Source organism: Anas acuta, chromosome 25 (assembly GCF_963932015.1).
Source record: "Anas acuta chromosome 25, bAnaAcu1.1, whole genome shotgun sequence".
Taxonomy (NCBI): domain Eukaryota; kingdom Metazoa; phylum Chordata; class Aves; order Anseriformes; family Anatidae; genus Anas; species Anas acuta.
Genome location: NC_089003.1, coordinates 6,137,963 through 6,149,434, shown reverse-complemented (window position 1 = coordinate 6,149,434; position 11,472 = coordinate 6,137,963). Strand labels below are relative to the sequence as shown.

Sequence of the window (11,472 nt, the reverse complement as noted above, 5' to 3'; positions counted from 1 at the left end):
GTCCCCTCCGCCATCACCCCTTCCCTCCCTCCCGGGGAGGAAATAGGCCGGGCTGCCAGGCCCGCCGCCCCCTCGCTTCAGGGCCGTGCAGCAGCAGCGCAGGGCGAGCCGGGACGGGCCCCGCTGCCGCCCCAGGTGAGCTTTGGGGGACGCCGGGGATGGGCCCGGGAACGTTCTGGGCGGGTTTGGGCGCTCGCAGATAGCGCGGGGCGTCCAGGGTGGTGGGGACCCATGGCTGGGGGTCCCCCAGAGGGGCTCGGGGCTGCCAAAATGCCCCGGGGCGGGTGGGGAGGAGCCGTCAGCCCCATCCCTGCGCCCTCTCCCGCAGGCGGAGGAGCTGGGCCCGCCATGGAGTCAGCGGGGGCGCCGGAGGAGGTCTACGTGCTGGTGGAGTACGGCTTCGAGTACCGGGCCAAGGACGGGACGCTGGTCTCCATCAAGCCCAACGAGCGCTACGTCCTGCTGAAGCGCACCAACGACCACTGGTGGCACGTGAGGAAGAGCCGGGACGCGCGGCCTTTCTACATCCCGGCCCAGTACGTCAAGGAGCTGCCCCCCATCGCCTCCCCGGCACCACTCTACCATGAGGAGCCAGAGCCGGAGCCGGAGCCACCGGCAGCCTACGAGTACCGCTTCATCGGCGCGGCGCCCACGGCCAGGGGGGATTTGCCACCCACCCTCAGCTCTTTCTGGGCAGCCCCAGCACCGAGCCCCCACCCCGCCGAGCCCATGCAGCCCACGCAGTCCCTGGATGACCTGCCCAGGGCGACGCCGGTGCCACACGGTGCCACCACCATGGGACCCCATGGGGAGCCCCCCGCACGCCCTCGGCCGCTCAGCAAGAGCCGCTCGGAAACCCTCTGCGTGCCCAGCAAGGACACGGACACGGCGAGGCAGCCGAGGTCCGGCCACATAGCTCAGGTATGGTGAGGTCCCTGGTGCTGTCCCCAAATGTAGGGTGTAGAGGGGGCGGGGGGACAGCAGGACACTTGGGGCCCCTCCCCTAAGCACAGAGCTCCCCCTCGCTGTCCTCTCCCTGCACCCCATGGGGCTCGGCACCCAGGGGCCCCCCGGCACCACTGCCACTGCTGGGGCCCCGCGCGGCTCCCCGCAGAGCTGGCCCCACGGGGCAAACCTGATCTGCAGGAAGTGCCGGGTGTCTCAGGGCCAAGCCCCCAGCCCCGCCAGGGCAGCCGTGCTGCCGGCTCTGGGCCACAGCTGTGACCGGAGGTGAGAAATCCCCCCCAGGTCCCTTCCAAAACCAGCCTCTGCTGCGCAGTGTCTCAGTTCCCCCATCACAGTCACAGTCCAGCAGGGCAGGCAGGGGGACGGGGCCAGGAGCAGGGTGTGCCCTGAGGTTTTGGTGTCAGCCTGAGGGTGGTGTGGATGTGCCAAGAGCGGCTGTGAGGGTCCTGGGCAGTACGGGGTCCAGAGCACAGCAGCCACCCGCTCACCCCAGTATTGGCCACGGGTCTGTGGGGAGCGATGCTGTCCCCAGCTGCCACCGTCCCCTCCTGCTTCTCATCCTAACCCACCCACAGGAGGATGCACGCTGGCACTGGAGGGGCTCCTGGGGGGCCAACCCCACCTGGCTGGGCAGTGGGAGCAGATTTGGGGCACAGCCGGGGTCCTGAGGGCTGAATTATCCCTCCTAGAAGGTAGAAGGGGCACAGGTCCCAGCAGGGCGCAGAGCCAGCATGCCAAGCCAGGGTGGCAGCGCAGAATGGGGGGGTGTCGGAGTCCCTGTGAATCCTCCTGGCATTGTTCTGGGGCAGGAAGAGGCAGAAAGGGGTTAACAGGGAAGTGCAGCAACTCCTCCCTCATGGGGCGGGTGTCTCACCTGCAGGCAGCACCCAGCAAGGAGGGAGGTGCTGGGTGCACCCTGGGGCCAGGCAGGTGGGCGCCCTGGCACCCCAAAACCGACTCTCACCCCACTCCAGTAAGTAGCGAGGGGCCCTCCTGGGGACTCCTGGATACAGGTGCTGCTCCCACCTGCACACATTTTGCAAAAGGGGCACCCGAGGGTGGGGGGGGGTGCCTCGCAGCCCCTTGCTCAGTGGTGACAGCGGCTGGGGCACGGTGGTGGTGGAGGGGTCCCACGTCCCCTCACCCCTAGCCCCGGCACCTCTCCCTGGGTCACTGGCGGTGCAGGGTGCTTGTGGGTGTCAACTGGGAGGGAAGGACCAAGGTGTCACCCTCACCCTCAGGACCACCCCTGGGGCGTCACCCCACGCAAACACCCGCAGCACCCATGGGCTCAGCACCCGCAGCCCAGGCATTCGGGGTGTCCCCCACTCCCTTGGGTTGATATTGGGGGTGTTTGGGTGGGGGAAAAGGGGGTTCCTTTTGGGGACCGGGCTTTGCACCCCGTCTATCACTGTTGGAGCAGAGCTGTAACCCCAGCTGTGCCATGCTGAGGAAGAGAGCTCTGTGTGTTTTTTTGGGGGGGGCTTGGTTTTTTGGTCACCCCTGGGCTGCTTGGGCTTCTGCAGCCTCCAGAGGAGACATTCCCCAGTGTTCCCAGCAGGCACCGGCTGCTTCCCGGTGCTCTTTGCTCAGCTAAAGCCATCGAAACCAGCCTGGGCCGCAGGGCGAAGCTAGCAGGAGATAAGGACCAGGCACTTTTGTTTGCCCTGAGCTCCCATGGCCCCAAAGCTGGGTGGGCTCAGCTCTGGGGACAGTCAGCCCGTGTCTCCCTGCTGTCCTCACCCATGGTGAGCAGGGTCCCAAAGTGGATTGCATCCGCCCTGCGTGCACCGGCACTGCTGAAGCTCACGGCTGCTCAGAGCAGCTGGCTTTTGCAGCCCACGAGCTGCCATACCTCAACCCGCAGCTGCTGCCTCGACACTGGGGTGTTCACGTGCATTTGTCACCTTCCTGAATGTTTGTGCTTTTGGTGTGCCCACCCCCAACCCATCCCAGCCGAGAAAACCCTATGCTGGGGGAAGTTTTCCCGGGACGGTGCCTGTCGCATCTCTGCTGCAGCATCTCAGCTGCTCCCCCCTGCACGGTCCCAGCAGCCGCCACCGCCGAATGCCTAAAAATGTCCCCAGGAGCTAATTCCGCATCTGGGGGAGCGCCGCTCGCCGCCACCGCTCTTCCGCCCCACCGAGCCAACAGGAAGCGGGCGACGCGCTCGGGCCCATAGCGGGGCTGGCCGGCGGCGCTGCTGTGCCAGAGCATCTCGGCCCCGCTGCGCCCGTCGGAGCGCCTCGGCCCCGCTGCGCCCACCGCCATGGGCGAGCGGGCCGGCAGCGTGCTGCAGCGCTCCCGCAGCAGGGTGTCGCGGCTGCTCCACCTGGGCAAGGTAGGGACACAGAGAGGGGTTGGAGGGGGACCCAGCTGTAGTGGGGTGTAGGGAGAGCTCCGGCACCTGGAGAGCCCTGGCACACTGTGCGGTGAGCCCAGGTTCTCCCTGAATTTTCTGCGGGTGCCGGAGGAGGCAGCGGGTGGGTGCAGTGGGTGCAGAAATATCTGTTCCCAAGCAGGGACAGGAACCAGCTTGTGGTTTCCTACCCCCTGGGGAAGCAAAACAACCGAAGGTACAAACGGTGTGAGCGAGTGGGGAGCTCTGGGCTGGGGGGAGGGAGAGCAGGACCACCAGGTGCCCTGTCCCTGCCCCGTGTCCCTTGTCCCCAGGACGAGGGTGGCCTCTCACTCTGTGTTTCTTCCCCTGCACCCCAGGGTGCTGGTGTGGGGGTGATGGGTCACCCAGCGTGCTGCTGCAGGGGGTGATGGGGTGTCACAGGGATGCTGAATGCTGTCTCCCCCACCCCCGGTGAAAGGCAGGGCTGTGGTGGGGAAACTTTGTCCCTGCTGCCATTGCAGGAAGGCTCAGGGGCTGTAAAACTGGGGAGAGAGCAAAGGGTGAGAGTGCGGGTTTGCAACCTCTTCCTGCTCCTGGCCACCGAGCCCGAGGCGACATGTCCCCATCCGGACCAAGCCCTGCTTGGGTGTCACTGGGAGCGGGGACAGGGTCCTCTCTTGGTTCCCACCACTGGGCACCGACACCCAGAGGGACGTGGGGCCAGGGCTGGCTCCGCGCCGCAGGCTCAGGAAGCTGCGGGCTGGTTTCGAAGGCTGGAAGATGCAGTAAGACCTCAAGCAATGAAGTCAAAATGGGGAAGAGGCAAAGGCTGGGGCACAGAGAGCTTGGGTAGGATTGGAGGAGGGGTCCTAACCAGGGAGGGAAGGGAGCCTGACCTCTCTGAGCAGCCCCATCTCGGCTGGAAGCAGGCGTCTCTTTGGGGCTGGCGGCCCCAGCTCAGCAGCTGTGGGTGCTGGAGGCGTGGGTGGGGATGAGCGGGGTGGTGGCGAGGTGGGCGCAGATGTGTGCGGGTGATGTGGGGGCAGCTGGCGTGCAGAGGTTGGGGCGCAGATGAGGTGGGTGCAAGGACAGAGCCCAGGGGTGCAGGAGATGTGGCTGTTGGTGATGCAGGTGCCACTATTGGGGTGCAGATTTTGGGGGCACCGAAAATGAAGGTAAAGTGGGGGCTGGTGAGGCGGGTGGAGTGCTGGTGGCAGTGACTGCAACACTGGTGAGGAGTGAGGAGGAAGAGGCAGGGGATGCAGAAGATCCGTGTGTTGGTGCTGGGGCTGCAGGAAATGCCGGCTCAGACCTTGGGGTGCAGGCGCTGTGGGTGCAGGTGATGACTCCAGGGGCCACGACACCCCCCAGCTGCCAGCACTTCCCATCGCTCACCCCCACACGAGGGTCCCACCGCTTGGTGCCCACGCATGAAGGACATCCCCGCTCCCAGAGCAGGGCAGGATCCAGCCCCACAGGACAGGACGATCCGTGCCATGTCCCCAAGGCTTGGACAAGCCGCTCACCACCCCAGCAGCAGCCTGGACACCCAAGTGACACGTCCCCATCCCCCCAGGTGCGCAAGGAGCCGGAGGAGCCGCCTGCCCACGTCTACCTCAACATCCAGGAGCTGCAGGAGGAAGCCGCCACGGGCAGCTCGGCCCCGCCAGCGCCCGAGGAGCCCTGCGGCTCCAGGACGGACTGGGAAACCCACATGGACACAGACTCTGGACACTTGTTTTATTACAACCCAGTCACCGGCGAGACCACATGGGATTGCCCCTTTGAGCAGGCAGAAGATGGAGTGAGTCCCGCCGCCTCACCCGCCTCCTCGCTCGCCCACAGCCCGCAGTTTGCCGAGTGGGGCCAGTACGTGGACGAAGCCAGCGGACAGGCTTTTTTCTATAATTCGGTAACAGGTGAGACGTCGTGGGACCCCCCACACACGGGCGACAGCTCCCAGGATATGTACCCTGGGCTGACGCCGTGCAGCCCCATGGAGCAGCGGGTGAGCACCCTGCGGGGCGCGTGGGGACGGGGACGCAGTGGGGACACGGCGGGGACACAGTGGGGACGCGCTCAGTGCCAGCGCCACCTTCACCCTGCTCCATTCGCCAGCCGCCCACTCCGGAAGCGGATTATCCTGACCTGTCTCCGGATGAGCTGGAGGGCTACCCCGAGGAGGACTACTCGCCCCTGGGCTCCTATGAGCAGGGGGCTGCTCACTACCTGCCCCCGAGGTACCCTGAGGAGCTGGGCTCATCCCCAGGCTGGTATGGGCACAGCCACCCTGAGGGAGCACCCGGCTACCCCGAGCACTTCGGCACAGAGACGGTATGGGGACGGGATGGGACGGGATGGGTTGGGATGGGATGGGGACAAAGACAAGGACAGAGATGATGATGAGGAGGAGAATGTTGGGAATGGGAATGGGAGACAAGAAAAATGATGGGGACAGGGATGGGCATGAGGATTGGGATGGAGCTGAGAATGGGAACAGGAATAAGGATGGGGATGGGGATGGGGGTGGGGATGGGGATGGGGATGGGGACGGGGACGGGGGTGGGGGTGGGGATGGGGATGGGGATGGGGACGGGGATGGGGACAGGGATGGGGATGGGGACGGGGATGGGGATGGCTGGCAAAGCACAAGATGCTCAGGGGAGTGTGAGCAGGGGGAGCAGCCCTGGGGAGCAGTGGGCACAGAGCCAAGCATCCCCTGGTCGCTGTCCCCCAGGTCCCGGCAGGCAGCCGGCAGCACCGCGCCAGCAGCAGCTCCAGCCAGGACAGCGGGCTCCTCGCCTGGCCCAGCTGCACGCCAGCGGCACTGGGGCTGAAGGAGGAGAAGGTGAGCACCAGGGTGCCACCACCCTGGGGAATGCAGAGGGCGGGGGGTCTCTGCCAGCCTGCGAGGAGAAAAGCTGACCCCCCCCCCACTCTGTGCCTGAATTTCCAGTTCAAAAGCCTCGACAAGGCCGGCGTGCTCAACAGGACCAAGATAGCGGACAGAGGGAAGCGGTTGCGGTAAGCGTGTGCCCGCGCCCCTCCAGCCACAACACGAGCCCGGGATGGCCGGGGTGACACCTGTGCCTGTGCTGTCCCCAAACGTGACCCCCCCCGTCTCGTCCCCAGGAAAAACTGGAGTTCGTCCTGGACTGTGCTGGAGGGTGGGATCCTGACCTTTTTCAAGGACTCCAAGCACTCTTCTGCTGGTGCCCTGGTGAGTGCCATGGGGTCCCACACGGAGCCAGCACCCGTGGGACAGGGACAGCACCCATGGGATGGGGACAGCAGCTGCAGCGCAGGGCTGTAACATATGGGAGAGGACCAGAGCTCATAGGACAGGGCCAGTACCCACAGGGCAGGGCACGCACCCACATTTCACCAACAGAGCCCGCAGGGGCAGGGTGCGGTGACACTACGGGACACAGCAGCGGTGGCAGCGGGACACTTCCACGGTGTGTCTGAGCCGTGCAGGGGTTGTGCCTGGTGTTTTGCCATCACACCAAGCCCGCTGCTGGGGGAAGCGGGGCCCAGCCCAGCCCCCAGCCCACACCGAATGCAGAAGCTGCTGCGGTGCCGCAGGCTTGCAACACCCTGCGGTGCGGCAGGGAAGGGACGGGGCCAGGACAACCCCGCAGCGGGGGGAACGCCGCTGTCCCCACCGCAGGGACACAGTGCAGGGGGGGCTCCGGTACCCCCATGATGTGGGTGGATGGGGGCTGCTGGAGGGGCTCGTGCCCAGAGCAGCCCCAAGGGCAGGACACAGGTGAGATAGGCAGACCCCCTTAAAACCCCACGGTGTCCCCAGGGGGCACAGGACGTGCACCCAGCAGCCTGCAAGGGACAGGGCTCAGCCGCCCCCATGCAAACACCGTGCCAGTGCCAGGCTGTCACCAACAGACCCTCACCTCTGGGACTTGGTGCAGGGCAGGGGCTGTCCCCACCGGGTGACAGTGCCTTTACACCCCCCCAGCCAGCGGCTGCAGTGCTCTCAACACAGGGCAATGCCTGACCCCACTCAGCAGGGAGCCCTTGGGGACAGGCATGTCCCATGGCAGTCCCATAAGGGGGGAATGGCTGCATTTTGGGTAGAGAAAAGCCAGAAGCAGCTCCAGAGTGCAGGGCCAGCACCAGCTCGTGGTCCCCCATGGGGACACTGGCCGCTGTGCCACCCTGTCCCCTTGCTCCCGCAGAGGCACCCGGGCAACCTGACCATGCCGGAGCACACGGTGGAGCTGCGTGGGGCCACTGTCACCTGGGCCAGCAAGGACAAGTCCAGCAAGAAGCACGTCCTGGAGGTAAGCCTGGTGGCAGCGTGGGGACCTCGGTCACCCAGCGGGGACCAAGTGGGGACTGCAGGCTGTATGGCAAAGCCAGCACCCACCTGCCTATCTGCCACCGCCACAACCTCCCCTGGAGTGGCACTTGCTGTGACTTGTCACCGTGGGGACGCTGGGGACGGGCTGCGGTGCCTTTCCTGAGCCGCATGTCACCAAGGGCCATCCCTGCTGCCCCCTGGGGGCTGACACTGCCATGACCTCGGAGGGGGGTGGGGAGGGTTCTCTTCTCGAGCTTGGCATGGGGAGGAAATTTCCAGCCTGGGCAGCACCCAGCTCACGGGCAAAAGGCCAAAACTGGGGCCATCGGTGCAATGAGTTGTGCCCCGTTCTCGGCCACAGCCCAGTGGCCCTCGCCTGACCGCTGCTCTTGTAGCTGAGGACGCGGGAGGGCTCTGAGTTCCTCATCCAGCACGACTCGGAGCAGATCATCGTCACCTGGCAGAAGGCCATTGCGGACAGCATCGCCCGGCTGGTGAGCGCTAAGCGGGCGCCGTGTGGGGGGGATGGGTAGCAGGACGGGTCCGAACGGGGCTGAGCGGCTGGACCTGGGGGGTGGAGGTCGGTGGCACGAAGCCTGGTTGGAGGCTGGTAACAGGGGGAGCTCCCCAGGGGTCGCTGCTACGTCCAGTCCTGCTCAGCACCCTCCCCAGTGGTCTGGGTGATGGGGCAGGGGCCACCCTCGGTAAATTGGTCCCCCCTGGCACCAGAGAGGCCAGGCAGGCTGCAGAGAGCCCAGGGGAGGGCCACGAAGGTGGGGGGACCGGAGCAGCTCCGCTGGGAGGAGAGGCTGCGGGAGCTGGGGCTGCTCAGCCTGGAGGCTGCGGGGATCCTGGCCGTGCCCGTAAATCCCCGCGGGGAGGACAGAGCCGGGCCCAGGGTCACTGGGCACGAAGCGGGGCCCGGGAGGTGCCCTCTGACCGCCGGGAAGCGCCTCTGTGCCCTGGCGGTGGCGGAGCTGGCACAGGAGAGGCTGCGGGGGCTCCTCCGGGGAGACCTCCAGAAGCCGCCGGGACCTGGCCCTGGGCAGGGGCTGGAGCAGGGGGACCCGGGGCTGCCTCTGCTCACAGCCATGCTGTGGCCCCAGGACTCTGTCCCATGCTGCCCCTTCCCTAGGGCACTGACCTGCCTGCCGAGGAGGACGCCGAGAGCGGGACGGAATTTGGGTCCCGGGAGAAGCTGGGGAGCAGTGAGGAGAGGAGGGCCTCAGGTGAGCTGGTGGCTCTGCTGTCGCACGGCACGGTCGGAGCCATCCGTGGGGTGTGGGGAGCCACCCCACGTCACCTCTGTCACCTCCCCACGGGCGATGCTCACCCCCTGCTCCATCCCCACCAGCGTCTGGGCAGGCTGCGGGCACGGCCGAGAGCGACTCGAGCAAAGTGCGCAACAAACTCCGCAAGTTCCTGCAGAGGCGGCCGACGCTGCAGTCCCTGCGTGAGCGGGGCTACATCAAGGGTAGGGGCCCCCCGCAGGCACAGCCGCCGCCGAGCGTCCCCCTGCTGTCCCCTCCGTGCTCACCTCTCCGTGTCCTCTCCAGACCAGGTCTTCGGCTGCTCCCTGCAAGTGCTGTGTGAGCGGGAGCGCGGCACCGTGCCCCGCTTCGTCCAGCAGTGCATCCAGACCGTGGAGAGGAGAGGTACCGCCATGGGGCTTGGGGACGGGGACAGCCCAGGGGACAAAGGGACAGGGTGGCGGGGTGGTGCCAGCTCTGGCGTCGCTCCCTTCGCTGGGGAAGACCACGTTTGATGGGGAATCCGGTTGGGTTTTCAATGAAGAGCACTGGATTAGGGCTGCGAGCTGGCACAGTCATGGCACCCAGTGCCACTTGCTGTCTCCACAGCTGGTGGCAGTGCCACCTGGGTGGCTGTGGCTGACCAGGATCTTGTCTGCATCCCCCAGGGCTGGACATAGATGGGCTGTACCGGGTCAGTGGCAACCTGGCCACCATCCAGAAGCTGCGCTACAAAGTGGACCACGGTAGGGTCCCCATGCTGGGTGTCCCCTCTGGGCTGAAAGCCACAGCTGGGAACACTCATGGGTGTCCCCACCCCGGCTGTGCCCCAGGACCAGCCTGAGGTGCCACCCTGTCCCCACAGATGAGCACCTGGACCTGGACGATGGGCGCTGGGAGGACATCCACGTCATCACCGGTGCCTTGAAGCTCTTCTTCCGCGAGCTGCCTGAGCCGCTTGTCCCCTTCAGCCACTTTGACAAGTTCATCGCTGCCATCAGTAAGGGACGGAGACAGGGACAGGGAAAGGGAAAGGGATGGCTCCAGCCGGTGGAGCCATCACCCTATTTTGTTCTGTCCCCTTGCAGAGATGCAGGAGCCGGCGCGGCGGGGGCGCTGTATCCGTGACCTGGTGTACTCCCTCCCGCCTGCCAACCACGACACCATGATGTTCCTCTTCCGGCACCTCTGCAGGTGACACCGCGTGGCCCCGCTCCTGCCCAGCCACCAGCGTCCAAAACCCACGCAGCCACCACAAGCTCTCCCCAAAACCGTGGTGGCAGAAGGGCAGAGGGGGCCACCTCGTGGGTGGGCGGCCACATTCGGGGGCCTGGTGGTGACACCGTCCCTTGTCCCCGCAGGGTGATCGAGTACAAGGAGGAGAACCGCATGTCGGTGCAGAGCGTCGCCATCGTCTTCGGCCCCACGTTGCTGCGGCCGGCGAGCGAGGAGAGCAACATGGCCATGCACATGGTCTTCCAGAACCAGGTGGTGGAGCACATCCTCAACCAGTACAGCTACATCTTCCCCGACGGCTAATGCCTGGCCACGGGGACACGCACGGGGACGAGCCCGGCGGCGGGGACACGAAGTGGCGGGGACTCGGGGCAGGACTCGGCTGCCCGGCACCACAGTGCGCGGGTGGCAGCAGTTGGCACCCTGGCGATGGGCAGCGCTGGTGTGCGGTGCCCAGCTCGAGCCTCCTGGACATGGCTGGAAGGATGGGGACACCACTGGGGATGGTGGCACGGACCCTGCGGGGATGGGACCCCTTGGGATGGGGAGGGCAGGGAGGAGCCGTGGCTGGGACTGATGGCCGGCATCAGTGCTCCCAAATAAAGAGCCTGTTCAGCCGCGAGGACATTTGGGCACCCATGGGGACCCCAGGCCAGGTGTCCCAAGCTCTTGTCCCCCCGAGTGGGGCCAGGAGGGCTCGGTGCCTCTTGGCTCTGCTGCTGGTGGCCCTTGGGGACAGCGTGTGCCCTTGGTACCCCATAAGGAAGAAGGAAATGCTTGAGGAGGGGGGAGAATTGGTGTCCCCAAAAGGGTCAGAGTGCAGGCCACCCTGGTGACCATGTTCCCCGTGCTTTGGGGTACGACATTTCCTGGCTGGCATCACCAAACCCATGTCCCTTGGCCTGGGGACCACAGGCAGCAGGAACGGGTGCTGAGAGCAGTAGGGTGGGGAGTGGGTGCCGGTGGGATGTGAGCCCCCGTCCCCCAGAGGCACCTCTCGGGGGGTGGGGATGCTTTGGGTCGTGCTGGAGTTGTTTTGGGACACAGCAGGGACTCAACATAAATGCTTTGGGATGTAATGGGGACACTATATGGCATGGAGATGTTCTGGGAGACAGTGACAATGCTTTGGGTTGCAATAGGGACAGGTCAGCGTATGGCAGGGGTGGTTTGGGACACGGGGGGGATGGCTGGGATGTGGAGGGGACACTGGGACACGGCAGGGACACTCTGGGACACAACAGGGGCGTTTGGGGATGCAGTGGGGACACTGGGATGTAACGGGGATACCTTGGGGCACAGGGCAATGCATCTTTGGGACAGGAGGGGATGCTGTGGGACACAAAGGGACACCAGGA

The 11,472-nt window shown here is 66.0% G+C and overlaps 1 protein-coding gene across 5 annotated transcripts; it reads left to right on the top strand.

Annotated features, from left to right (window-relative positions):
• Positions 1-3: 3 nt before the first annotated feature.
• On the top strand, positions 4-10,737 carry ARHGAP27 (Rho GTPase activating protein 27). 5 transcript variants are annotated; one of them, XM_068660950.1, is made up of 16 exons: positions 4-135; positions 329-921; positions 4,884-5,315; positions 5,426-5,641; positions 6,045-6,155; positions 6,264-6,331; positions 6,440-6,527; positions 7,504-7,608; positions 8,024-8,122; positions 8,764-8,857; positions 8,983-9,102; positions 9,185-9,283; positions 9,547-9,624; positions 9,744-9,878; positions 9,967-10,072; positions 10,240-10,737. In XM_068660950.1, exons 2-16 carry the CDS (start codon positions 349-351, stop codon positions 10,415-10,417), a joined length of 2,502 nt encoding a protein of 833 aa, XP_068517051.1. In that variant the 5' UTR covers positions 4-135; positions 329-348; the 3' UTR covers positions 10,418-10,737. The 5 variants fall into 5 exon arrangements, with proteins under 5 accessions (XP_068517051.1, XP_068517050.1, XP_068517052.1 ...); XM_068660949.1 differs by lacking the exon at positions 4-135 and having other exon boundaries at positions 179-921; XM_068660951.1 differs by lacking the exons at positions 4-135; positions 329-921 and adding an exon at positions 996-1,939.
• Positions 10,738-11,472: the final 735 nt, after the last annotated feature.